General features: G+C 38.5%; 2 protein-coding genes and 1 long non-coding RNA gene across 6 annotated transcripts in view; 2 read left to right on the top strand and 1 right to left on the bottom strand.

Moving 5' to 3' along the window:
* Positions 1-239: 239 nt before the first annotated feature.
* Positions 240-12,860, top strand: NDUFA5 (NADH:ubiquinone oxidoreductase subunit A5). Of its 2 annotated transcripts, XM_040472090.1 has the most exons (5): positions 251-375; positions 704-748; positions 5,028-5,144; positions 8,939-9,004; positions 11,709-12,860. In XM_040472090.1, the coding sequence occupies exons 1-5, from the start codon at positions 355-357 to the stop codon at positions 11,808-11,810; spliced, it is 351 nt and encodes a 116-aa protein (XP_040328024.1). In that variant the 5' UTR covers positions 251-354; the 3' UTR covers positions 11,811-12,860. The 2 variants fall into 2 exon arrangements, with proteins under 2 accessions (XP_040328025.1, XP_040328024.1); XM_040472091.1 differs by lacking the exon at positions 5,028-5,144 and having other exon boundaries at positions 240-375.
* Positions 12,861-14,701: 1,841 nt separating this feature from the next.
* On the bottom strand, positions 14,702-19,430 carry LOC121028409 (uncharacterized). Of its 2 annotated transcripts, none has more exons than XR_005789217.1 (3): positions 19,139-19,430; positions 15,283-15,940; positions 14,702-14,931 (listed from the first exon to the last, which is right to left on the bottom strand). It is a non-coding gene; the product is annotated as an uncharacterized LOC121028409 (long non-coding RNA). The 2 variants fall into 2 exon arrangements; XR_005789218.1 differs by having other exon boundaries at positions 15,645-15,940; positions 19,139-19,420.
* Positions 19,431-19,491: 61 nt separating this feature from the next.
* Positions 19,492-25,279, top strand: part of IQUB (IQ motif and ubiquitin domain containing) — a 119,396-nt gene continuing 113,608 nt past the window's right edge. For both annotated transcript variants that reach the window (XM_040472093.1, XM_040472092.1), the window contains exons 1-2: positions 19,492-19,605; positions 24,007-24,434. In XM_040472093.1, coding sequence (XP_040328027.1) covers positions 24,011-24,434 — 424 coding nt within the window. In that variant the 5' untranslated portion in view covers positions 19,492-19,605; positions 24,007-24,010. The remainder of the gene's footprint in view (positions 19,606-24,006; positions 24,435-25,279) is intronic.

Here is a 25,279-nt window from a genome sequence, read left to right on the forward strand (position 1 = left end):
CGGAACTGTTTGGAAATTTGGGGTGTTTCCCGTAGCCTTTGGGCAAGCCATCAGAGGTGGCAAAGACAGGAACCGAGACGTAAGACTCCTATGACAAATCCCTTTCCTCCAGCACCTGTTTGTGACGCTTTGTGTACTCACTGCGCATGCGTCAATTTTCCCTTTAGGGATGGGCGGGGCACAGCCTTGGACTCAGTGGAGAGCCTGAGTGCGTGAGGGGGAGGAACAAAGCTGTTTCCTAGGTGACGGTGTGCCGGCCTCGGTGGTGGATTGAGCGGGTCCCTCGGTGGTGGATTGAGCGGGTCTGAGCGAGGTTCCCAGAGGGCTGCGCGTCCCCTGTCTGTCGGCACGGTCATGGCGGGTTTGCTGAAGAAGGTAAGGTGAATGGGGAGGTCATTGTTGGAATTTAGACTGTGCGGGTTTAGTCAGCCCGATAGCCCCTGATCCTGCGGTGGCGGCCGGAACTGGCGCGGGCTTGCGGGTGCTTTTGGGGGGTACTCGTTCTGCTGTGCTTTCCGGGATGGCAGATTTAGTAGCTTCTCTGGGAGAGCAGAAAGAAAAACGCTCCGAACAAGTGGCTCGGAGAGACCGATAGCTGGCTGGTTTTCGGCCGGTTTTAGCCAGGGAAGTGGTGGTTTTGCCCTTCCTTAGCGTGGTGGACGCGCCGAGTTGTAACCTGCGTGAACCTTTTGTTTTTGAACAGACCACGGGCCTTGTGGGATTGGCTGTGTGTGAGAGTCCACACGAGGTACGTGCTGCTTCTTTCCTGAGTTCCCAAGGAAGACTCCAACTCTGTGACCTCGTTTGAAAGGCTGTCGGAATGCGGATATTTCAAGCCCCAAATTACAGCTCAGCCTGAGAGCTGTCTTGAGACGAGAACAGTGTCTACCTCGTTGATCCGATGCCATTTCTTGTTGACTTTTCCCGTAGCATTCTCGTGGCTTCGCTGGTACTTTTATGAGTGTCCTCCGGTTCCTGTATCTCCAGTTTCCACCTTTTCTCCCGCCTCCCCTTTTCTGCCTGGGTGACCTCAGTACAGTTAGACTTACCGAATATATCGCTCTAGTAACTAACCCCTTATGTCATCAGTTTTCCATTCTAGTGGGTCTTTCCCATCAGTATTCAGAATGCTTGTATCTAACAAACCATCCTCGATCCTTTTCCTCGCTTCAGTAATCACCCCATTTTTCTCCTCCTTATAGATAACTCGAAAGACTTAATCAGTACTTAACTGTCTCCATTTTCTCTTATTCCCCTGTGAACACACTCCACTCAGACTTGGCTAGAACTGCTCTTTGCAAGGTCAGTATTTCTGTGCTGCTAAATCCAACGGTCAGCTCTCCTTTCTCGTCTTAATTGACCCAGTGACAGCACTTGTCACATTGGGCACTGTCTTCATCTAGCACTTTGTGCTTGGGGCCACCTCAATATCCTGGGTTTTTTTTGTTTGTTTGTTTGTTTTTTTCCTCTTACTCTTTTTGCCTTCTCCTTTTCTGGTCATTTCTCATATCCCACTTACAAATTTGGGAGTGTTAAGACTTGGTTCTTGGGACTTCTTGAGACTTTTCTCTATTTATATGCATCTCCTTGTCTGGACCCAACCGAGTGGTTTTAAATACCACCAATACACTGATAATTCTTACATTTTTTTGTGGATCACTGACCTCTCTTTATGAGAGTCTTGTATATTTAATTGCTTAGTGGACATCTCCACTTGGATGTCAGACATGCAACCCAAATGTAATGTCCAAAATTGGCTTCTTATTCTTCTCCTTCAAACCTGTTCTTCTCGCAGGCTTGCTCACCTCAATGAATGACAGTTCCATTCTTGCAGTCACTCAGGTCAAAAACCTTGAAATCATGTTTAATTTTTTTCTTTTGTTTACGCCCCACATTTAGTACTTCATTAAATCCTTTGGGTTTTTACTTTTAACGTATCCAAATTTTGAGTACTTCTCACTATCTCCTCTGCTACTACCATATTCTCAGCTACCATCATCAAGCTGTGGATAATTGCATTTGCTTCCTAACTGCCTCTCGCTTCTTGTCACCGTTTCAGTTTGGTCTTTTTTCACCCAAGCTAGAGTCAGCCTGCTTGTGAGTCAGGTCATGTCACTTTTCACAAACCTCCAGTGGCTTTCAATTTCACTGTAAAAGAGTCCTAACAGAGGCCCTCCAGATCACGATTCTACATACTGTATTCTACTAATTTATCCTGCTCATTGACTCTCTATTAGAAGGCAGATTTTTGTGAAGGCAGGGATTTTTCATTCCATTTGTTCACTGCTAGAGCTGTGACTAACTAGCACATGGTATGTGCTCAGAAAACATAAGGTTTGTTGGATGAATGTCTTAATTATGAGTTGATAATGGCTGGTTATTGTCTAAAACTGAACTCCTGGTTTTCCCTTTCTAAATCTATTTCTTTTACTGTGGACTCTGTTTTTCCTGATGATGATGAGTCTTCCTACTCACCAGGCTGGAGCTGGACATCACAGTTGGTACTTCTCTTTTCCCTAGATCTTCCTTCATGTTTATTTCAGCGACAAGTTCTGTTGATTCTTTTCTGTAATAGCTCTCCAGTCTTACCTCTTTATTCTCTTATGTGTAGACAATTACAGCAACTATCCTGCTGGCCTTTCTGCCTTTTTCTCCTCCATCGAGTCCTTTAAGTCACTACTACAGGTTAAGTTTCCTGGAACACAAATCTAATCATATAATTTTCCTAAATCATTTAATTGCCCACAGAATAATCCCAAATGCTTTAATGTGGCACACAAAACCACTTACAGTCTGACTCAGTTTTTCTCTAACTTTATCTCCTATACATTTCCTATGTGTTCTATATTCTAGCCACAGGCTGTCCAATAAAAATATAATGTGAATTATAAATGTAAGCCATGTTTGTAATTTTACGTTTTCTGGGATTCACTTTTTTTTAAAAAGAAAAATGTAAAAACTAACAACATATTTTACCTAACATAGTCAAAATATTTCGGTATATATTCGATATAAAAAGTAATATTTTGTATTTTTATACTAGATTTTCAAAGTCCACTGTATGTTTACATTTATAGCACATCGTATTTCAGACTAGCCACATTTCAAGTAGTCAGTAGCCATATTTGGCCAGTAACTACCTTACTGGATAGCATAGTTCAAGAAAAATACAACTGTATACTTACTGTGTTCCTTTTTTTCCTGCTATTCAATCCTTTGTGTGTGTTCTATGTGTAAGATTGCTTTTTTCTACATCTTTAAGTGTCCAAGTCCTACTGTTTCTCCAGGTCTGTCTCAGATGCTGCTTTTTCTTGAACCTTTTCTCTGATATCTGCTGAAGTGACTCCCTCCAACAGAATAATAATAATGCTAACACGTACTGAAAGTTAATGTGTGCCTGGTACTGTTAAGTTACACAACAACCCCTGAAGCGGGTATTATTAACATCTCCATTTTAGAACCCAAGTCTCTTATCAGGCCTTTCTATTGCCATATCCTTTGCTAAAATCAAGAAGAGATGAGGGCAAAAACCCACACATAATTTGGATTATATGTTATCTGACAAGGTCTAAATTAGTATAATTAAAAATACCCTCTATTATTGGATATCATATTCAAATATATAAATAATGTCTAAGTATGCAGATTATTTTTTAAGAAAAACAATTAGAGGCCCTCAAGGTTTGTTTGTTTATTCATATGTATATTGTGAATATATACAAATAGAAGTAGGTATTAGTACCTATCGATTTTATACAATTAAACTAAAATTTCAAATTAAATACAAGGAAATAAAAAATAATTATGTATGTATATTTATGATTATACTTGTTATTTATGAACTGTCATGAGTCAGGATCTGCTTAACGACTTCTAACCATGTGACTTTACTACTAACCACTGTTTGTGAACTTTAAGTTCATTGTGCTTCAATACGTGCTGTGCAGTGTCTCAGTTCTCTTGCTCCTTTTCTCTATTAAGCTTGTGGTGAAACCTTCATTAACATGGTACCAACTCAGTCATTATAAAGCTGAAATATCATGATTACATTTAGTTAAATTTGATCATCCTGATTAGCATTGCATATTTTACGCATATAGGGAGTTATCTAAAATAATGTAAGGGGGGAGGAGAGAGAGAGAGAGAAAGAGAAAGAAAGAATGAATGAATCTGAAGCAGGCTCCACATCCAGCACAGAGCCTGATGGGGGTCTTGATCTCACAATGATGAGATCCTGATCTGAGCTGAAATCAAGAGCTTTACTGACTGAGCCACCCAGATGCCCCTGTATTTTTTATTTCTACAGAAATTCAAATAAGAAAACTTAGGGGGAAAATCTGAATTTGAGTGCTTAGGATCTCAAATTGAGAAATAATGATTTAGTAAATGAGTTGATTTTCAAATAGATCATTAACGATAAGTTAGGATGCAGTTTTATTTTTACTTGTTATTATACCTTTAACTTATATACAACTTTTGTTCATGGAGCATGAAAACTATCCATATTTGTACAGTTGACGCTTGAACAATACAGGTTTGAACTGCATGGGTCTACTTATATGCAGATTTTTTTCAATAAATACAGTATGGTATTGTAATCATATTTTCCTGATGATTTTCTTAATAATATTTTCTTTTCTCTAGCTTAACTTTATTGTAAGAATACAATATATGATACATACAACATACAAAATATGTGTTAACTATTTATGTTATTGATAAGGCTTCCAGTCAGTAGTAGGCTATGACTAGTCAAGTTTCTGGGGAGTCAAAAGTTCTGTCTGGATTTTCAGCCATGACAGGGATTGACCCCATAACCCCAGCATTGTTCAAGGGTTCACTATACTCATAGTTTTAAAGGGGATGGTTTTATAGGGCACAGGCATGAAGCAATTGTAGCAAAGAAGAGTTAAATGCTTTGTAAAAATCAGAAGTGAGGTTTTTTTAAATACTTCATGAGACTTTAAAGTGTTCCATTAAATCTGGTGATATTTTAAACTGGAAATGTATGTGATTTGTCTTTTCAGAGGCTAAGAATACTGTACACAAAGATTCTTGATGTTCTTGAGCAAATTCCTAAAAATGCAGCATATAGAAAGTATACAGAACAGATTACAAATGAAAAGTTGAGTATGGTTAAAGCGGTAAGTAGATGACTTGATTTTGCTTTCTTGGATTTATGGTTTCCGGTGCAACATTAACAACAACAAAAAAATCAGTTGCTTGTGTTTTGCATATTCTGCATACTTCCTTTCATTTCTCTTCTTCTGTGCTTTCCTTCCATCCTTTTTCCCTTTCATTCAGCAAACTCCTGTCCACTAAGTGCTTTCCTTCTGCAGGCCACTATTAGATACTGGAGTGGAAGAATAAGGTCAAGTCCCTTCTGTAGGCTAACATTGTCGCTGCTTCTTTTACCTCTTTTCCCTCTCAAGTCCTTCACTGATTGTTGATTTATTTATAGATATGTCAGTCTTATCTCTTCTCTAGTTTCAGAGTAAAGAAGAAAATGAAAGCAAAACAAACAAAAAATGTGTGTTGTGTTTAAAGAAAATTGTCAGAAATAACTATTTTAAAAAGTGCTTTGTGGGGCGCCTGGGTGGCGCAGTCGGTTAAGCGTCCGACTTCAGCCAGGTCACGATCTCGCCGTCCGTGAGTTCGAGCCCCGCGTCAGGCTCTGGGCTGATGGCTCAGAGCCTGGAGCCTGTTTCCGATTCTGTGTCTCCCTCTCTCTCTGCCCCTCCCCCGTTCATGCTCTGTCTCTCTCTGTCCCAAAAATAAATAAACGTTGAAAAAAAAAAAAAAAAAAGTGCTTTGTTGCAAAGAGACCAGGTTAGTCTCTTAACTACCAGAAATTATATCAAGCATTGTTAATGGGCTGAATATGTACCCACACCCTCCCCAAATTCATCTGTTGAAGCCCTAACCCTCGGTGTTAGGTTAGGAACCTCTACAGAGGTAATTAAGGTTAATGAGGTCATAAGATTGGCCCTCTGCTCCAATTTTTTTATTTTTTATTTTATTTTTTTAAAAGAAGGGCTTTAGGGGTAGCTGGGTGGCTTAGTCGGTTGAACATCCGACTTCGGCTCAGGTCATGATCTCACGGTCCGTGAGTTCGAGCCCTGTGTTGGGCTCTGTGCTGACAGCTCAGAGCCTGGAGCCTGCTTCAAATTCTGTGCCTCCCTCTCTCTCTGACCCTCCCCCATTCATGAAGGACTTGAGAGGGAAAAGAGGTAAAAGAAGCAGCGACAATGTTAGCTAGAGAAGGGACTTGACCTTATTCTTCCACTCCAGTATCTAATAGTGGCCTGCAGAAAGAAAGCACTTAGTGGACAGGAGTTTGCTGAATGAAAGGGAAAAAGGATGGAAGGAAAGCACAGAAGAAGACAGTCTCTCACTGTCTCAAAAATAAATAAACATTAAAAAAAAAAGGGCTTTATTTTTTGTTTTTAATGTTTATTCGTTTTTGAGAGAGTGAGAGAGACAGAGACAGAGAGAGTGTGAGTGGGGGAGGGGCAGAGACAGCGGGAGACCCAGAATCCGAAGCAGGCTCCAGGCTCTGAGCTGTCAGCACAGAACCCGAGGCAGGGCTTGAACTCAAGAGCCATGAACTCACGACCTGAGCTGAAGTTGGATGCTTAACTGAGTGAGCTGCCCACATGCCCCTGAATTTTGGCTTTAAAACTTAGTTAATTCTGAGTTAAACAGTCTTTCTCAAACATGTTCATCTGCTTTCCCCCACCCTTTCTTTTCCAACTATTATTTATTCAAGAACCACTGAATGCCTGTTATATGCCATGTGTGGTTGTAGGCATGGAAGCTAGTGCGTATAAGGAAGTGAACAAAACATAAAAATCCCTGCTTTCTTGGAGATTACACATTAATGGTGGGAGGCAAAGAATTAAGGAAATAAAGAAAGTCATTACATGGCATGTTAGAAGATAGTTAAGTGCAGTGAAGGAAAAATGGAAAAAGAGAATGATGTGTTTCAGGGTCAGGGATGTTACAATATGTATTTGTTTCCTGTGCCTCTTCTAATAAACTTAGTGGCTTAAAACAGTAGAAATTTATTCTTTTACATTTTTGGAAGCCGGAACTCTAAAGTTAGTATCAAGGGCCCAAATCAAGGTTATCAACAGGGCTACACTTGCTTTAGAGGTTCTAGGGGAGAATCTGTTCCTTGACTCTTCAGCTTTGGTGGTTTTTAGCATTTCGTGGCTTATGGCCACATCACCCTAATCTCTGCCTCTGTGGTCACATTACTTTCCCTTCTATGCATAATTTCCCTCTGCGTTTGTCTTATTATTTTTTTTTATTTAAAAAATTTTTTTTTTCTAACGTTTATTTATTTTTGCGACAGAGAGAGACAGAGCATGAACGGGGGAGGGGCAGAGAGAGAGGGAGACACAGAATGGGAAACAGGCTCCAGGCTCTGAGCCATCAGCCCAGAGCCCGACGTGGGGCTCGAACTCACGGACCGCGAGATCGTGACCTGGCTGAAGTCGGACGCTTAACCGACTGCGCCACCCAGGCGCCCCTCTGCGTTTGTCTTATAAGGACACTTGTATTTGGACCCACTTAGCTATTTTAGAATAATCTGCCTGTCTCAGGATTTTTAATTAACATCTACAAAGTACTTGCCATACGGGGTAACATTCATAGGTTTCAGAGATTAGGTCATGTACATTTTGTGGGGCATTATTTAGCCCACCACAATATAAATTATTATCCTAGTGATCCTTACTAAGAAGGTGATATATGAGCGATGGAAGTAAAGAACAAGCCATGCAGATATCCCTGGGCAGCCTGCAGATGCCCTGAGGCAGAAACATGCCAATTCCTGTAGAAAATATCTTTGTTTTTTTCTCCCTCTTTTCATTCCATTTGTGGGCCAAAAAACCATCCTACTTAACACCTTACTTATGTATGTGTAAGTGTGTACATACTTCCTGGCTCTCACAAAGCTCAGTTGACTAGAAATAAATAAATAAATATATGTCATTGAATTTTCTAGGTATTTTTTTTTAACCTCTTATTGAAGAATAATGTACATAAAGAAATGTGCCGTCATCTAAGTGTAGAGCTTGATGGCTTTTCACAAAGTAACCACACCCATGTTAACACCAAATCAAAAGGACATTTCCAGAATGCCCAGACTCTCTCGTTCCCCTTCAAGTTACTACCCTCCTAAAGATAACTACTCTTCTGACCTCTAACACGAAATATTCATTTTGCCTGGATTTTCACTTTTTATAAATGGAATCATTCTGTGCTCTTTTGTCCATGGTTTCTTTCACTTAATACTGTGTTTGAGAGAATCATGTTATTGCATACAGTTGTAGTTTGTACATTCTCACTGCTATATAGTATTCTGTTATATCCAAATACTATATTTATTAATTATATATGCTCATTTGAGTTATTTCCAGTTTGGAGTTATAATTTGTGCTACTGTTCTTGTGCTAACATTCTTGAACATGTCATTTGATTAATGTATTACGCTTTCTGTTTGGTGTATACCTAGGAATGGAATTCTGGGTCACAGGGTAGTATTTATTTTTAATACCAATGCTATCAGAGGAAATATAGGAAATACTAAGAAAATAAAGTGGTATTTTTAAATCTGTACTTTAGAAAGACTGAATTGGGCATCGTATTTCTTACTGTTGATAAGCAAGTTAATATTAAGACAGAAAAGCAATAAAATAGTAGAGAGATGAAATGGGTTTCCACCACATATTTGGCAAACATTAGCAAGGGTACAATGAAAGAAAAATTAATTATATTTGCCAAATTAAGTGCTGTTTTATATTTGGGTCTTTTTAATTGGGATATTGGCCTCAATATCCTAATTAAATATTAGATATAGATATCTAATTAAATATTAGATATTGCACTCCTTTGTTTAAATCTTTTTTTCTTTTTTTTCCTTCAATTTTAGGAACCAGATGCTAAGAAATTAGAAGACCAACTTCAGGGTGGCCAACTGGAAGAGGTGATTCTTCAGGTAAAGAAAAAGTTGAATAGTTAGATGTTTGGTTTTAAATGTTCAGAGGCACAATATTTAGAGATATAAAACTGACATTCCAGAAAAAAAGGAAAACTGAATTTCTTTATTTGTATCAACTCTCAAATATAAGAATAATCACATGTAGGAAATCTTTCTATCATGTATATGTCAAATATTTATCATTAATTATGCATGAATTTATGAGGCTTCTGTTGGAAAATTGGAGTGTGAAACACCTTGAATTTAATCAGCATGTTCTTGTTAGCCTTACTTTAGTTCAAACTAGTAACACAGTGTTACTGTTATATGGACACTTTTATCTTTTTAGATACAAATACTTTTATGTTTTAAAGGCTTAGTATATTTTTAATATGGAGAGATACAGATCTTGTGAATCATAAAATTAAAATACACTTTTATTTTTGTTGGATTAACACATCTATGTTGCCAAGAATGCTGCAATTTTTAGTTAAATCAGGGGAAATTATGCCTCTTTTTTAGGTTGTGCATTTTTTCCTGAATTATTAGTAAGGTTAAACTTAAAATATGTTCTTGTGTTTATATAAAGCATGTCATTAATGCTTTTACTCTATCATTTGTGTTTAGTATTTTTCTTCTTTATTTCTTTGAGTGTTTTTTCAAATAAAAGAGATACTAATCATTGTCTGCACATTTTTTTTAGTCTGTTCTTTGCCTTTTGACTTCAACTGAGTATCCTTTCTCATAATTTTTCTTGATTAAATCACCCTGCCCCTTTGCCCCATCACTTTAGAACCCCCTCTCCCATATTATAGGTTTAGATGTCTCCCCTTAAATATGTCTGATATTCAGTTCTGTTTCATTTAATTTGTACATATTTTTGTATTTTAAAAAAATGCAACTATTTATTCTTTTCTTGTGTTTTATTAAAGGACAAAGAAAAGGAAATACTGGGGGGTATTGGTGATGAGGGAGTTATATCACCAACAGACATGATATGCAAATTCAGAAGAATTGTTAGATGACTCTGTAAAAGAGGAATAGGGCATTCAGACGGCTTTTTATGAATGTAGACCATTTTCAGTCATTCAAAGGCCTGTTTTCCTGGCCTTTCTATTCATTTGCCAGCTGTTGTACCATATGGGAACTTGATGCTAACTTATTTTCCTTTTCTGTTCCTCTTTCTTTTCTGTCAGATTTCCCTTTGATCATGACTTTATTTAACCGATACATTAGTTTATCATGCACTTATAGTCTTAAAATTCAATAAGTGTTTTTAAGTCAGCTGTGCAGTTCTCCGTGTTTTATGGGCGATAGATTAAATTTTAATAATGTTTTACTTAACCCAATATGTTTAAAATATTATTAAACATGTAATCAATTTAAAAATATTGACATATTTTGCATTCTTTTTTATACTAGGTCTTTAAAATCTAGTGTGTATTTTGTACTTGCAGCACATATGCATTTGAACTAGCTGCATTTCCAGTGCTCACTCAGTAGTCACATGTAGGTAGCAGACAGCATGAGAGGAATAAGGAAAAGGTAGTGAGTGTGTTAGAAGCTAAAGGAAGGGAGAAGGGGTGGGCACTGGGCCACATGCAGCTGGGTCCAGCTATGTTCTGGGTTAGGCAGCCTCCACACTACACAACGCCTTGGGGGCTTAAAAATGTTCGGGGGACCTGGGCCAAAGGGCAGTCAGGCATATTTTTAATTAGTGTTTATACTGTTTTCTCATTGCAGCATTAGTAAATCCCTCCACCTCCAGATTTCGTTTAATCTACTCTTTAATTCATTGTACACATTTTAGACTGTTGCTGCTACACACAGATTGTCTGTTTTGTACCACTGGCATAAATGAGGCATTGCTTTAAACTACAGAATTACAGCCTGTGATAGACTCTGGCACATACTCTGTATTTGAATTCCTTCTCTGACATCCTGACAAGTCTTTAAATAGTGTTCTTTCTTCTAAGTTGGCCAGAGTTGTCATAGGTCTTTTGTTGTATAAAAATTGTGAAATAAAAAGATACCTGAAATATATTCGTCAAATATGTTATAAATTTGTTTCAAGGGAAAAAGTAAATATAACAACCTTTGATAAAGAAATTAATTCAATCAACAAATATTTTTTGTCCACCTGTGATATTCTACATTCCATAGATCACTGTTTTACAAACTGTGGATCTCAAGTGATTATGGATCAGTAAAATCAGATGGGTTGTGACTAGCATTTAAAAAAATATAATAGAGAATAATGTATCATAGTTAGTAAAAGCAATCATATTTTTAGTTTTGTTTTAGGTATATGTGTGTGTTGTGGTTCCTTTTGTAGAATTTGTTTGTTGTGTTTTACGATGGGCCATGATAAAATAAGTTTGAAAGCCATTCACACTGGTAAAGAGACATACTTCTGATCCTCAAAGAATTTGGAGTCTAATAGTGAAACAGACAATTAGTTTGAAAACTCACCACATAAGCTTTTGAACACTCTAATAGCAAATTTTAATCAGTAGAAAAATTCAAAAGCCATCTTTTCTTACTCATGATTGTGTAGCTATGCAAGGTAAAGTAATTAATGATGTAGAACATTTGATGGTAGAATAGCTTATTAGGTATGAATATGATAATAGTTCTGATAATTATATTTCAGTCATTAGCTATGGTAAATATCTATTAAATAGTATAATCGAATGCTCTTTTAAAAAATTTTTATTAACAGGCTGAAAATGAACTAAGTCTGGCAAGAAAAATGATACGGTGGAAACCATGGGAGCCTTTAGTGGAAGAGCCTCCTGCCAACCAATGGAAATGGCCAATATAATCATCATTAAATGACTAGCATGTTGATGGGAAACTGATGTAATTAAATGTTCCTTATTATTAATATCTAAAATCAAGACAACTAATACAGAACGTATTTAGGAGACTTGTTAAAATTGATGACTGTGCTAATAGGGATTTGTGAATCCATACTTGATATGTAAAGCATTCACTTAAATTATTTCAAAGATTTTTTTTTTATTTTGTTTTGTTTTTTTTAAAACAGAGAGGTTGTGGAAAGATTGGAAAGTTAATTGGAGAAGTTCTTATAGATTTTCAGTGCAGAAGCCATAGTTGAAATGTGAAGTATTTTTAGGCATGTCTTCAACACATCACTTAATGGTTTTTATCCTGAAAAAAATAGGAAAGATACTTAATTAGTATTGTTGTTTAGACATTTTATAAATCATTGAAGTAGTAAAAGTAAAAACCATCAAATTGTAGTTGTACAGTTGAGGAAACTGATTTGGTATTTGAAAGGAAGACTTATTTATAGTCATTGTAAAAATGTTTCCTTTTGTCTCATTTAAAGAAGTTAGTTTTCTGTTCCTTAGCCTTTTGTTTTCTTGATCAACCAAAGTACATCAAGGTAGAGATAGAATTTATGTAAAAGAAGAGACATGGAGAGTTCCTAAAGTTTATCTGACTTATGAACAGGCTTATATTCAGAACATCTTTGTGTCACATGGGTTGTAACTTCAAAGTAGAATCACTAGGTGGTTTTCACTAAGTTTCTAATATGAGTGCAGCTGGGTATCAAACGAAAATAAATGCTATCGAAGGAAAGAAACAGTTGGCATAAATTACTTTTAATGTGTCCTCACCCTTTTCTCCTGGGCCCTATCATTTCTAAATACTTAAATTTGGTATTTTTTAACTTCAAGATAATGCTCTTGTGTGTTTGTATGCATATGTGTGTGTTTTGCCATTCCTTGTGGCAAAGCAGAATCAATTCAGAATTTTTAGAATGAGAAAATTGTATTTTTTCCAATATATTTCTCCCCTTACAGCGCTGTAAATTAAATGGTAAATAAATATTAAATGAAGTGGATTGAGTTACTTTTTAGCAGTCTGAATGCAAGAGAAAGCTTCTGCGGGGGAAGTGGGAAAACCTTTAGAGGGAGTCAGAAGTCCAGGGGTTCTCATTCCCATGGTCCTGTTGCTGTTGTGAACTCAGTGACCAAGTGGAGGCAAGAAGAATTTATGATTTATAGCTTCCTTTTCAGGTCTAAGCATTTGCTTTCACTATAATAAATTATATTTATAGCCAACCATTTTTTTCAGGTCCTTTGAGCACATAACAAACAGATGACTTGGTGTGTCTTTTCTCCAACGTTTTAGCCCCACTTCCACGGTTCTTGGGTGTCTTATCTATTTCACCAACAGAGCTTCTCTGTGCCTGTTAATTAAAAGGACCTTATTGGGGGCGCCTGGGTGGCTCAGTCAGTTAAGCGTCCGACTTCAGCTCAGGTCACGATCTCACACTCCGTGAGTTCAAGCCCCATGTCGGGCTCTGTGCTGACAGCTCAGAGCCTGGAGCCTGCTTCGGATTCTGTGTCTCGCTCTCTCTCTGCCGCTCCCCTGCTCATGCTCTCTCTGTCTCAAAAATAAATAAAACATTAAAAAAAAAAAAGGACCTTATTGATGTTTGCATTAGAAATGCTAGTGGTAAGGGCGCCGGGGTAGTTCAGTCGCATGAGCGTCCAACTTCGGCTCGGGTCACGATCTCACAGTCTGTGAGTTCGAGCCCCACGTTGGGCTCTGTGCTGATAGCTCAGCCCTCTCTCTCTGCCCCTCCCACCCCCCACGCTCTGTCTCTCTTTCTGAAAAATCAAACCTTAGAAAAAAAAAAATTTTTAAAGAAATGCTAGTGGTAGAATAGTAGTTGTAATACAGTAATAATAGCTAATATTTGTTAATGCTTGCCAGGCACTATTCTAAGTACTTGACTGATTTCCCTCTTAAAGCTGCACTACAACTCAGGAGTATGATTTTTACAGGGCGCCTGGGTGGCTCAGTCAGTTAAGGATCCGACTTCTGCTCTGTCATGATCTCAAGGCTCATGAATTTGAACTCCATGTCAGGCTCTGTGCTGACAGCTCAGAGCCTGGAGCCTGCTTCAGATTCTCTGTCTCCTTTTCTCTCTGCCTCTATTCCAGTTGCGCGCGCGCGCACACACACACACACACACACACACTCCCTTTGTCTCTCAAAAATAAACATTAAAAAAACCAAACTGATCTTGCAAATTATCTCCATTTCTCCAGATAAGGAAACCAGAATTCAGTGTGAATAGTGCTCTCTTGCTATTGTACTCCATTGTAGGCTACGTGGGGACCTTGGAAAAACAGGTGAAGAGATGGTGTAAGAACATAACCGAGGTTGTGTAGCTAGTAAGATGTGGAGCTAAATTTTGAACCTAGACAGTCTTCCTCCAGAACTCGTGTTCTTAACCTTTATATTATTTTTTATGAACATTCTTGGGTTGTTACTCGTGCCTGTACTATGTGGACTTTCCAAAACAGGCTCCATCTTGCTTACTTGTTTTGTCAAAGTAACTATACAGAACAAATAGGAACAGAGGTAGTAAACTGGATTTCATTTTGTGCAAAAATCTTCATATGGATTATAGGTAGATCATGTTAATGGGGTAGGTATTTAAAAGGCATGGCTATGTTTATTTTTACATTTTTTACATTCATGTTTATTTTTACATTTACTAACTGCCATTCCAACTGCTCAGAGAACCTTACTGAACCTGATAGTTTTTTACTCCTATAAACTTCCAGATTAAGCTTTCCTGATCATTTTACAAATGATTCTATTTAAAGATCTTCAGTGTTGCTGAGTGGCTTCTAGACTAATTTTAGTAATTTTCAGAATGGCCTATTTCAAATCTCCCTAGGCTTCTCATATTTCATTCAGATTAATCATACACCACATACTTCAAAAGAAAAAGAAGCTTATCAGTTTGAGCCTTGCAAACAAAAAGATGGCAGCAAAGTTGACGCCCCCTTTCTTCTATCTGGGTACTGAGTACAGAATATTCAAATTTCTCCCATTCTTTCCTTTGGGATGGAAATGATTTACATCTAGGATGACCGTATAATTTTTCATTCAGCCTGTAAATGATTTTGAGAGAAGTGTTAATACTTTCATAAGGATGGGGTTCCGGGGTAGCTCGGTCGAGCATCTGACTCTTGATTTTGGCTCAGGTCATGATTCCAGGGTTGTGGGATCAAGACCTGCATTGGGCTCCGTGCTGAACGTGGAGCCTGCTTAATACTCTGTCTCTCTCTCTGTCTCTCTCCCCGACTCATGTTCTCTCTCTCTAAAAGAAAAAAATTCCATAAGGTAACAGGAATAAACTATGACTGTCACGGGCAAACAGGGTATGTGGCGCCCACTGGAGTAAGGCTCAGTTCTGAGGGCCGCCTTCCTTTCTACCCCAGAAGTTGGAAAAGTAGTCTTACCTGAATAGAAATGACAGGATGTCAGCAGTGGCAGCCATTGTGAGCCACCAGGACTCAGGTTTCATTGTGTTTCTTCATTATCTGTTACTCTACTCCCTGCGCCCCTACCCCCCTCAGAATTGGGATGGAAGAAAAGGGGTTTATCTTTGTCATTTCCTTTTCCAGTCCTAAAGTGCAGTTACAGAAGTGAAGCTAATTGAGCTTTTCGCTGCAAAGCAGATTTATTTTCAAGCACAACGAGGATACTAGATAAAAGTGAAAGCAGTCTTCTGTCAAATGGAGGTCAAGATTCTTAGGTAGCTGACTTTGGGACCTACTACAATGGGAAGGCTTGCTGTGTTGCCCTCGGAACTTGTCTCTACCTGATGCTTTAGCAGGCTTTTCAAACAGATACCCTTTGGGCCAGCTCTTCTAATTCCTTCTGCCCACCAGGATGGTATTCCAGATAGTCTGTGTTCTGTTTATCCAGGAACTCTCCCATGAAGTCTAAGAGATCAGTTCCACTGTTCTCAGAAGCTAAGGTCTTCAGGTCTTGCAGGACCTTGCTTCACATGTGCTCCAACTGCAGAGCAGACATCATCAGAGTTTGTATGCCACTTCCCAGTTCTTTACATCAGGCCCCAGTCACTGGAAGACAGATGGTACCCTCATGTTTTCTCTGTCAAAGGGAGGAAATCAACAATGTTCTGTATAAGAAAATTCCCACATACAGGCTAATACCAACCTTTGCCTTTCCCTCCCAGCCTCCGTAGTTACATAAACATTCCTATGCAAGTGTGTTGTGGGGTCTAGGGTAAAGTAGCAAACCGCTGAACATACCATGAGTATTTTCCAACTGAGGGTAGAATATTCTTTAAAACTCAGTACTTAACTAACGGGATTGCTGCCCATGCTACAATAATAGTAATACTACCTTTTTGAGAACAAAGTAAATGAAAAGGTAGACGTTTGGTTTAGACGAGGATCAAGAGGTTTATTTTTAATAGAATTCACAAAAAATCAAAGTGGGAATGTGATGTGTGATTTGAGTTATTGATGGGGACCGGAGAAGTTTATTTAAAAGTGTTTATTTAGAGGGAATAAATCAAAACTCTAGTTAGTGAAGGAAAGTAGCTGACGATTGAGAAAAATAGTGAATTATAATAGGCTACCCCTAAATCCTAATGTCTTAACAACAGAAGTTTGTTTCTTGCTCATATTACAGGTCTAATGAGGGCTGACAGTTCTCGAAAGAGTCACTCAAGGGCTCTGAGCTGAGGATGATGCCATTTCAACACATGCTTCCATAGCCATAGGCCAGGAGATTTCTCATGATCTTCGAATATCATGTTTGTTTGTTTGCTTGCTTCCGGATGAACATTTTATGCATTTCTAAAGATAAACATTACTGTTTTATAACAATATTTCATTTTACTTTCTTTTTCTATCACTGGACGGCTGATTCCTTTTCTCAGGGTAAAACAGATCTACAATCCCTACCTAAGTACCAGACTTCAAGAATGTTTGAATGGAAGCTTTTTTCATAATTCATTTGGAAGCAAAAGCTGACCTGAATTGGTCTTTATCTCGCTTTAATGTGAATATGAATATATTTTTGTCACAGATTTAATGTATTTGATTCTGGACTACTTCCCCAGACCTACTGACAGTGTTACAGAATATACAGCATATGCTCATATTACCTTTCAAAAATCTGCAAAATCTGAATTCAAACACATTTGTCCCTTAGTTTCAGAAAAAAGTTTTCAGAAAAAAAAAGCATATATATAGTTTCTTAACAAGCTCACAGAGGTGTGGTCCAAACTTAATCCATATAAATAATTTCTAAAAGCATAATTTTCAGGTCCTTGGTTTTCTAAATTCTTCTAATATTTTTTTCTAATACATTCATCTATATCAAAATACATTTTGGCCTGGAGTAAACAATGAGAAATACTTTGAGATGTTTGATTTCACACAGCCACTAGGTGGCATCTTTGTAAAAATAGAAGCACATTAAGGGCGCCTGGGTGGCTCAGTCGGTTAAGCGTCGACTTCAGCTGATCTCACAGTTTGTGATCTCACAGTTCGTGAGTTCAAGCCCCATGTCGGGCTCTGTGCTGGCGGTTCAGAGCCCAAGGCTTGCTTCAGATTCTGTGTTTCCCTCTCTGCGCCCCTCCCCTGCTCACACTCTTTCTCTCTCTAAAAAATAAACAAACAAACAAAAAAATAAAAGCACATTAAAAGATCTGTCTATTGTATAAATAAATACTGAGATAAGGTGGATGTTTCACGAGAAATAAAGTTAAGTCATTTTGAGCAATAAATCCTGAGAAAATGCATAAGTTTATTGTGAAAAGTAAAACGTAAAATGAAATTTAAAAAATTACTTTTCCACTTTCAGAATTGAGATTCTTTTTCCTATTCGTTGTTTTCAGCCTGCATTTACATTTATTTTGTAGAACCAAACAACTATATGTTTGTGTGTATATTTGTGTGTGTATGTATATGTATGTATGTATGTGCATGTGTGTGTATGTGTGTGATTTTGATGTGTAATAGCCACTCCCACCTGTAGAGACTAACTCAGAAACCCACCAATTTAAGTTAGGCTCATATATTTTAAGGCAGTTGTGTAAGATCATCTCCACAGCAAAGTATAAATAAAATATGAACATATCGTGGGTATCAAATCACATTTAACACTGTGAAGTACTTCAAGTTTTCTATCACCAGGTTTTCCTTCCTCCATCTCCTGCCTCTATGCCTACACCTCACGAGGAGGACAGCGAATGATAAATTTTAAAGAGACCCAGCACAGTGAGTGTTTAAAACCAATGGAATTCTCGTTACTAGTAAAATTTAAGATACACTATGATTTTGGAGATGGCAATAGAAGAGTGGAAGAACTTGTTTACATATCTCCAATCACACCTGGTTTACCCATGAGAGACTAACCCTAGGGGTTATATGAATGCTTCCCCCTCTTTTCTCAGCTCTTTGTGAATACGTGGAATCATGAAGCGATTTAAACAAATTTGCTTTTATTTAAAACCATTATTAAAGCTGACTATATTTGAGAATATAATACATATTTTATATTGTTCTAGTAAAAAACTGTCATAAAATGGGATGAAGACATTGAGAAAAATGACACTGGACATTAAGAAGTTATTGGGGGCATGAGAATGTAATTTCAGTGGAACGGTATAAAGGACTGAAGACATTGAACATTATGAATGAAGAATGGACTTTTACTATCTATGACAAAAAGTTTAATTTAATCAACCTTACGTGCCTTTTAACTATCAAAGTGTGTTAAACAACATAGAATAGTCGTTTAAAATTGAGGTCTGGAATCAGACTGGGTTTAATCCTGGCTCCCCACTAAACCTCTCTGAGCCTTAGTTTCCTCATTAAGTAAAACGAGGCTAATCACAACTCCTCTTTAATAAAAACCTTGTAAGGATTAAATTAGAAATATATGTGAAGTGCTTAGTAACAAAATACTTAGTAAGTATTAGCTATTATTATGAAGCTACGTAATATCTGTCACAACATTTGCAACAGGAATATAATTGATCCTTTCCCCCAATAATATGTGCTGCTTTAAAAACCTTCTTAATTTAAAGAATTTACAGTGATGGAAAAAACCTTTATAATTCCGTGATTAACCAAAGCTTTGCTTCTCCTGACTTAAAAGAAGGAATAGCTCCTGTCTCCCTTTTCTCTTTGGCTACCAGGAAGCTAAGAGCCAAGTTCTAATATTTACAAAGGCAAGCAGGCACGCATTGTGTACAACAATCTTCCCTTGTCAAGGTCTTCACTCTCACTTTATATTTACATATAATTACATTACACATAATATATTGCATACCATTTTTTAGATCTATAAGCCAAACTGCTTTCAGCTTTTGGTTTGGAGAACTGTGCCCTGCCGCAAGTTTAAGCGAGAGTCTGGAGGGTAGCGGCCGATTCACTTTAGGACGTAGGTACCCAGCACAGAAAAACCCTGCCGCCAGCTTTCTCCTCCTCGCCCCCGATCCCGCCCAGGTCCCGCTCAGATCCGGTTCAGGACCCGCTTCAGGTCCAGCTCCTCCCTTCGCCACACCCCTCCTCCCGCCCCTCGCCCCTAGCTCCGCCCCTCTCCTTCCCTCCCCCGCTTTTCTTTCCAGCGCGGGCACCGCCTCTTCTCGCGTGAGCGGGGCGGGGCGGGAGGAGGTGGTGCCGGGGCCGTTGCTAGGATATGGCCGGCAACACGGAATGTGGCGGGTGCGGACGCTGCTTCCTCTGAGAGATTTTTGAGAAACCTGTGCGACCCAAGTAGCTGCTTTTCTGAGTCAGGTAGGAGGACAGGTTCTGGCTGCCCTCCCTTGGCCCCACCCTCAGACCGGTCTTGAACCGGTGACAGGCGCTGAACTCCCAGAACTTTGTACGGGGCGCTGATCCCTCCTGGGCTCTGGGGACTGCTTGGCCGCTGGACACTGTTCCACCTTTGCTTCAGAAACCGTGCAAAGCATCCCATCTTTCTTAGTTCCTTTTCTGGCTCTGGATCTCAGGTTTGGGATTCGGAAGCAGCAGCAGCAAGGCGGGAGGTGTACCTCATCTTCCACCCGGAGTGCTTATCACGGTAGTAGTAGTAGTAGGTAGGCATCCCTGGGGGCCATTTTGAGTCTTTTCTAAATAGAGGGCTTTCATGCTTTCCTCCTTGGCACTCTCCTCTCCACCCACGGTCTTTGCTGTAACTCTTAAAAAAACGTAAAAATTAAACAGGTTTATTTGGTAGAAGGCAAAACTGGATCCCAGCCTTACTGGTTCCATCAACATTCTACATATATCAGTGAAATCATGCAAACTGTAAGTGAAAGGGGGACATTTTTGTATGCAATCATCATAGGGACTACTTTGGACAATGTTTTTAAAGATGAAAACATTTAAGTTTGGGTAGGTAAAGGTAAAAGTGATAAAAAGTTCAAACAGTAAAAAGACTGTGCAGTGAAAATCTGTTTTATGCTTCAAGGACCCGGCCTTAGGACAGTAGTGTGTTATTGAGACCATCTGGACTGGATTCCTGACCGCACCCAGTAAAGGTCCTGTATAAACTCTTTAAGATTCTGGCTGGTGGGTCCAGAGATCTACTGTCTTGCAGCTGCCAAAGATAAGCCTTGTTTGTAAGTTCCCTTGCTTATTAAACTTGCCACCTACCATTCTGGAATGCTGCCTCTTTCTTTGGTTTCTCCTTGCGTTCCATGTATGGGGCTCAGTTTTGGATTTAACCCCGGGGGAACTCTAGAGGTTGTAAACCAACAGCTTTGCTTTTTTACTTAATTGAATCGTAAAGTATGTAGCTTTTAGAATTGGCTTAGCATAGTTCATTTGAGATTTGCCCATGTTGTATCAATAATTTATTCCTTTTTTTATTGATGAGTAGTATTCCATTTTATGAGTGTCTCATATGTGCAGCCGTGCCTCAACTAAGGAACATTTGTGTTGTTTCCAGTCTTTGGTGATTAAGAATATAGCCTTTATGGGGCGCCTTGGTGGCTCAGTCGGTTAAGCATCTGACTTCAGGTCAGGTCATGATCTCATGGTTTGTGGATTCCAGCCCCTTGTCAGACTCTGTGCTGACAGCTTGGAGCTCAGAGCCTGGGGCCTGCTTTGGATTCTGTGTCTCTCCCTCCCCCCCACCCCCGCCGCTCTCTCTCTGCCCCTCTCTTGCTCACGCACTCTCTTTCTCCCAAAAGTAAACATTTAAAAAATCAAAAAAGAATAAAGCATTTATAGACTTTTGTATACAGATTTTGTAGGTGTGTAGTTTTTCATTCCCTCTGGGTAAAGGACACAGATTGCTGGGTCATATGATAAGCATATATTTAATTTTATAAGAAAACTGACAGTTATTTTAAGTGCCATACAATTTTCGTTTCCACCATCAAGGTATAAGAAGTCCACTTGTCTTCATACTCACTAGCACTTGCTATTGTTGGGCTAAAAATATATATATATTTGAAGTTCCATTTCTGTAATAACGAATGACACTGAGCATCTTCTCACGTGCTTGTTCTCAGGCCGGGGCTAGAATGAGGCAACTGGGTCCCAAACTTAGGAGGCATCTATTTTTAGGTGCACCTGCAACTATAGCACAGCGCGGTGCTGCATTGCTCCTGTGCTGCTCTAGTCTTGACCCCGCTTATTTGTCTTCTGAAGGATATTCTTTGTTGACTTACCTGTTTAAATATTTTACTCATTTTTAAACTACTATTCTTTTCTTGTTGAGTTTTGAGAGTTCTCTATATATTCTGGTTACAAGTCCTTGGTCAGATATGAGCTTTGTAAAAAATTGCCCCCCGGGCTATGGTTTGTCTTTTTATTCTTCTAGGTGTGTTTTTAGAAGAGCAAAAGTTCTTGATTTTGTTGTTATTGCTGTTTTAGAAGAGGACAGCTTGGCCATTTTAGCGGGGGGAGGATGACCCACCAGACGGAGACAAAAGCATTACCTCAGCCTCCCCGAAGGAATGGGAGGACTATGTTTGCCAGGAATCAGGGCTTCCTTATGAGACTCTTTCTAATCAGGCCATTATGCCCCATTATGGGAGAAAATAACCAAAAGGAAGATTTTTTTTTTTTGTAAGTGAGAGCCTAAAGAAGTTTCTTGAATGTTTTAAAAATTGAGCTTTTGTTCAGTTTTTTTTTCTCATTTCACTTTTTCTCTTTATTGTTTTGGAATTTTAAACCTTTATCTCAGCTCTTTTATTGGTTGTACTTGAAATTCACCTATGCATATTTAATTTAACAAAGTCTAGGGTTAAGAATATCATATCCCTCAATTTTGTAAATAGTATAAGGATTTGAGAACACCTCATGCTCATCTTTCCCTTCCTAATTACATATTACTATTGTCTAATATTTCAGTTTTCTGTTATTTTGTGTTGACAGTATTTGTTTGGGGTTTACCCATATGTTTATAATTTATTTGTTCACCTCTCCTTTTGCACTTTGGACTTCGGTTGAGCCCATTTTCCTCCATCAAATGTATCGTTTACAAGTCCTTAGAGTAGATACCTTGGTGGTAACTTATTTGTTAAGTGTTTCAAAAGATAATTTTGCTAAGGGCACAGTTTTAGGTTGATAGTTCTCTTCTTTTAATTAGTCCATCGTTGCTGTGGCTTCTATATTTCTGATGAGAAATCTACAGTGAGTTTACTTTTCTCCTTTGTATTAATGTTAGCAAATTAATGTAATCAAAACCGTAGATGATATGTACTTTATCACTGTATGCTTTCCAGACCTTCTCTGTTATTCTGTAATGTAATTACAACATATATGGCTTTGAATTGTGTTTACTTACCCTGTTAAGTGCATATTTATGTTATGCTTCTTGGGTCTTTGCATCCATATTTTTTATCAGCTTTGTGAAATTCTCAGCCATTACCTTTAAAAATATCTTCTCTCTTCCATCTTTTTGTTTTCTCTGGGATTCCAATGTGACCTATACTAGATCAGGGGCTGGCAGACTCTTTCTGAAAAGGGCTTCTCAGGCCACGCGCAATCTCTGTTGCATATTCTTCGTTGTTTTTTATTTTCAAGTACAAAACCATTCTCAGCTCACAGTAAGATCTACTTACCAGTAAAATAGGCTAGACTTTCTTTTTCTCTTTTGCATGGCCCTTAATCTCATACTTTTCATCTCCTTATCTCTTTACAGCATTCTATATAAAATCTTTTTATTTATCTTCTAGTTCATTAATAATTCTCTCTTGAACTCTAATGCTATGTTCATTGAATTCCATAAGTATATATTTTTATTCCAGATATTCCACACTTTTGGAAATTTGTCATCTAGTAGACAGAGAACTTCACTGACTAACGTTATTTTTTTTCTCTATAAGGATTTGTGCTTAACGTGTTAGCCCTCAACACAACTTTCCCATCTCACTACTGGTCCAAGTTCTAGTCTGCCCCCTGCTGGGCCACTTCTCCCATCCTCCCTTCCATCCTCCCTTCCACCCTCCCTTCCTGGCTGCCAGCTTTTTAAGGTAGGCTTCCTGCTCTGCTGGCTCTTCACTGCTCTGATTCAGCTCCTGCCCCTGCAGCCTGGCTGTTGGCTGCCCTAGGCCACCCTGGGCCCAAGCTCCTGGATGCTGTCATACTGTCTCCCAAGCCAAAGCTCTTGGTTGCTGTAGCTCAGGCCCTAGCCAGCTCCAAGATCCTCCCCACAGTTTGTTGATATGTTTGTTCTGGGGAACAGAGGTCATTGGAGACCTCTGCTACGATTTGTGAGAGCAAAGCTACTACAAAGAGTGTTTACTATCTGGGGTACGGTTGCTGTGGAGCCGGCAGAATCCTTGGAGCTTCTAATCAATTGTAACCTCAGAAGCGTAAATCCTGTGTTAGGTTGTGTTTAGAAAAAAAAAAAAAAAACTATTCAAATAAGTTCTTTCACAAGGCATTGTTCATTGACTAAGGAAGAGGTGACAATATGTTTTAAAATATTTTTAAATATGTTCTTGACAGTAGATCTTTCTCAAATTTATTGTGCTTTGAGGTCCTCTTTTGGTGTAATTTTTACTTTCTGTGTTGTTTTTATTAAAAATTCACCAGTGTTTTCACCTGATGCCATTGCTAAAATAATCAGTATTTTTAAAAAATAATGAACAACATTGCACAATGTATACCAGCAATGAATTTGATATTTGGTATAGAAATTTTTATGTGTAATAAATGTATTTATGTTTCTTGGTTCAGGAAAATGTCTGATCAGAAAGAAGAATTTGTTGCTCAGAATACTGTTAATGCATCAGAAGAAAATGATGATGCTTTTGAGACTATCAATATTCCGGTTCCCTCAGAAGAGCTTCCGGAGTCCAATCAAACTGAAGATAATGAATCTGAAGTAGAACTGTCTGGTGAGGGCCATGGCACACATGCTGAGGAGGAAAGTAGCCAGAGGTTACCAAGCCTGGAACCAAACGGCGAAGAACAACCTGTGGGAGAGGTTATGTTGCCCAAACACGCTTCATATTCTCCAAGACATTCTCCAAAGCACTATCGAACTGAATATGATAATGCAATGCTGCCAGCCAGAGGGTATTCTGGATCTCTGACACTTCTGAATAAAATAAAGGCCATAAAGGAATCTCTGAAAACATCAATGAAAGATTCCTTAGCAACAGGTATTACCTAGGGAAGATAGGATATTCTGTACCTCATGTCGAAGAACGTTTACTTTTTTAAATTTGTTTTTGTTTAAGGTTTGTTTTATATGTGATATTACATACTTTCCCTATCCCTTTCCCTTATCCACAAAACTTCTGTAGCTACTGCCACTGCATTTCTAATTATGTGTGAAGCTTCTCTATTGTGCAGGGTACTATTTTCCCTAAATAGATGAGCGCTATTAAACTTTAAGTTGATGCTGATCTGTTTTTCCTAAGTGAAGTAGGTTTTTTTAAATGTTTAGGGACCTTGGAAAATGGTGGACAAACTGTTGAGTATAACTGTAATTCTTTGACATGCCTCTTTGGAATTGATTCTTCATAGCTGCCAAGAAAGAGTTGGAATGGGACTTGACTCCAGAGAGCCTAGTTCCATCTCTAGTGGTCATTCCTCACATCTTGTTACTTTTACATAATTCTAGACTTCTGTTTAGTGTTAACTTTATATTTAGCTTCAGGAAAACTGTCGTTGTCTTGCATTATAGGTTAATTTTGAAGGCATAATGTTGATGCCGTGTAGGAGTCATTACTACGTGGTTAGTAACAAAGCCAACGTGGAGTGGCAAGAAGGGGGCTGCACATAGAACCATCCTAGTTGGGTGATTCACTGATTGCTCCTCCTCTCTCTTGTCCATAAGTTTTGAAATTGTTCATCCATAGGGTGAAGAACATGGGCTATCATTTAACAATTAAATAGCAGCTTAGTTTGGCTGGTAAAATGTAGCTTTTGAATCCAGTGGGGGCAGTGTATCCTTGTGTGGCACGTCAATACAAGTAAAGAATGAGAAGGAGGAAGGAGAAGA

The sequence above is a fragment of the Herpailurus yagouaroundi genome, unplaced genomic scaffold, assembly GCF_014898765.1.
Source record: "Herpailurus yagouaroundi ecotype Mexico unplaced genomic scaffold, PumYag 100, whole genome shotgun sequence".
Taxonomy (NCBI): domain Eukaryota; kingdom Metazoa; phylum Chordata; class Mammalia; order Carnivora; family Felidae; genus Herpailurus; species Herpailurus yagouaroundi.

Bases quoted from the DNA above. Each gene is read 5' to 3' on its own strand.
- NDUFA5 (XM_040472090.1), top strand. From the start codon at position 355: ATGGCGGGTTTGCTGAAGAAG. The intron at 376-703 runs GTAAGGTGAATG...GTTTTTGAACAG, and splicing joins TGGCGGGTTTGCTGAAGAAG to ACCACGGGCCTTGTGGGATT. The intron at 9,005-11,708 runs GTAAAGAAAAAG...TTTTATTAACAG, and splicing joins TGGAAGAGGTGATTCTTCAG to GCTGAAAATGAACTAAGTCT.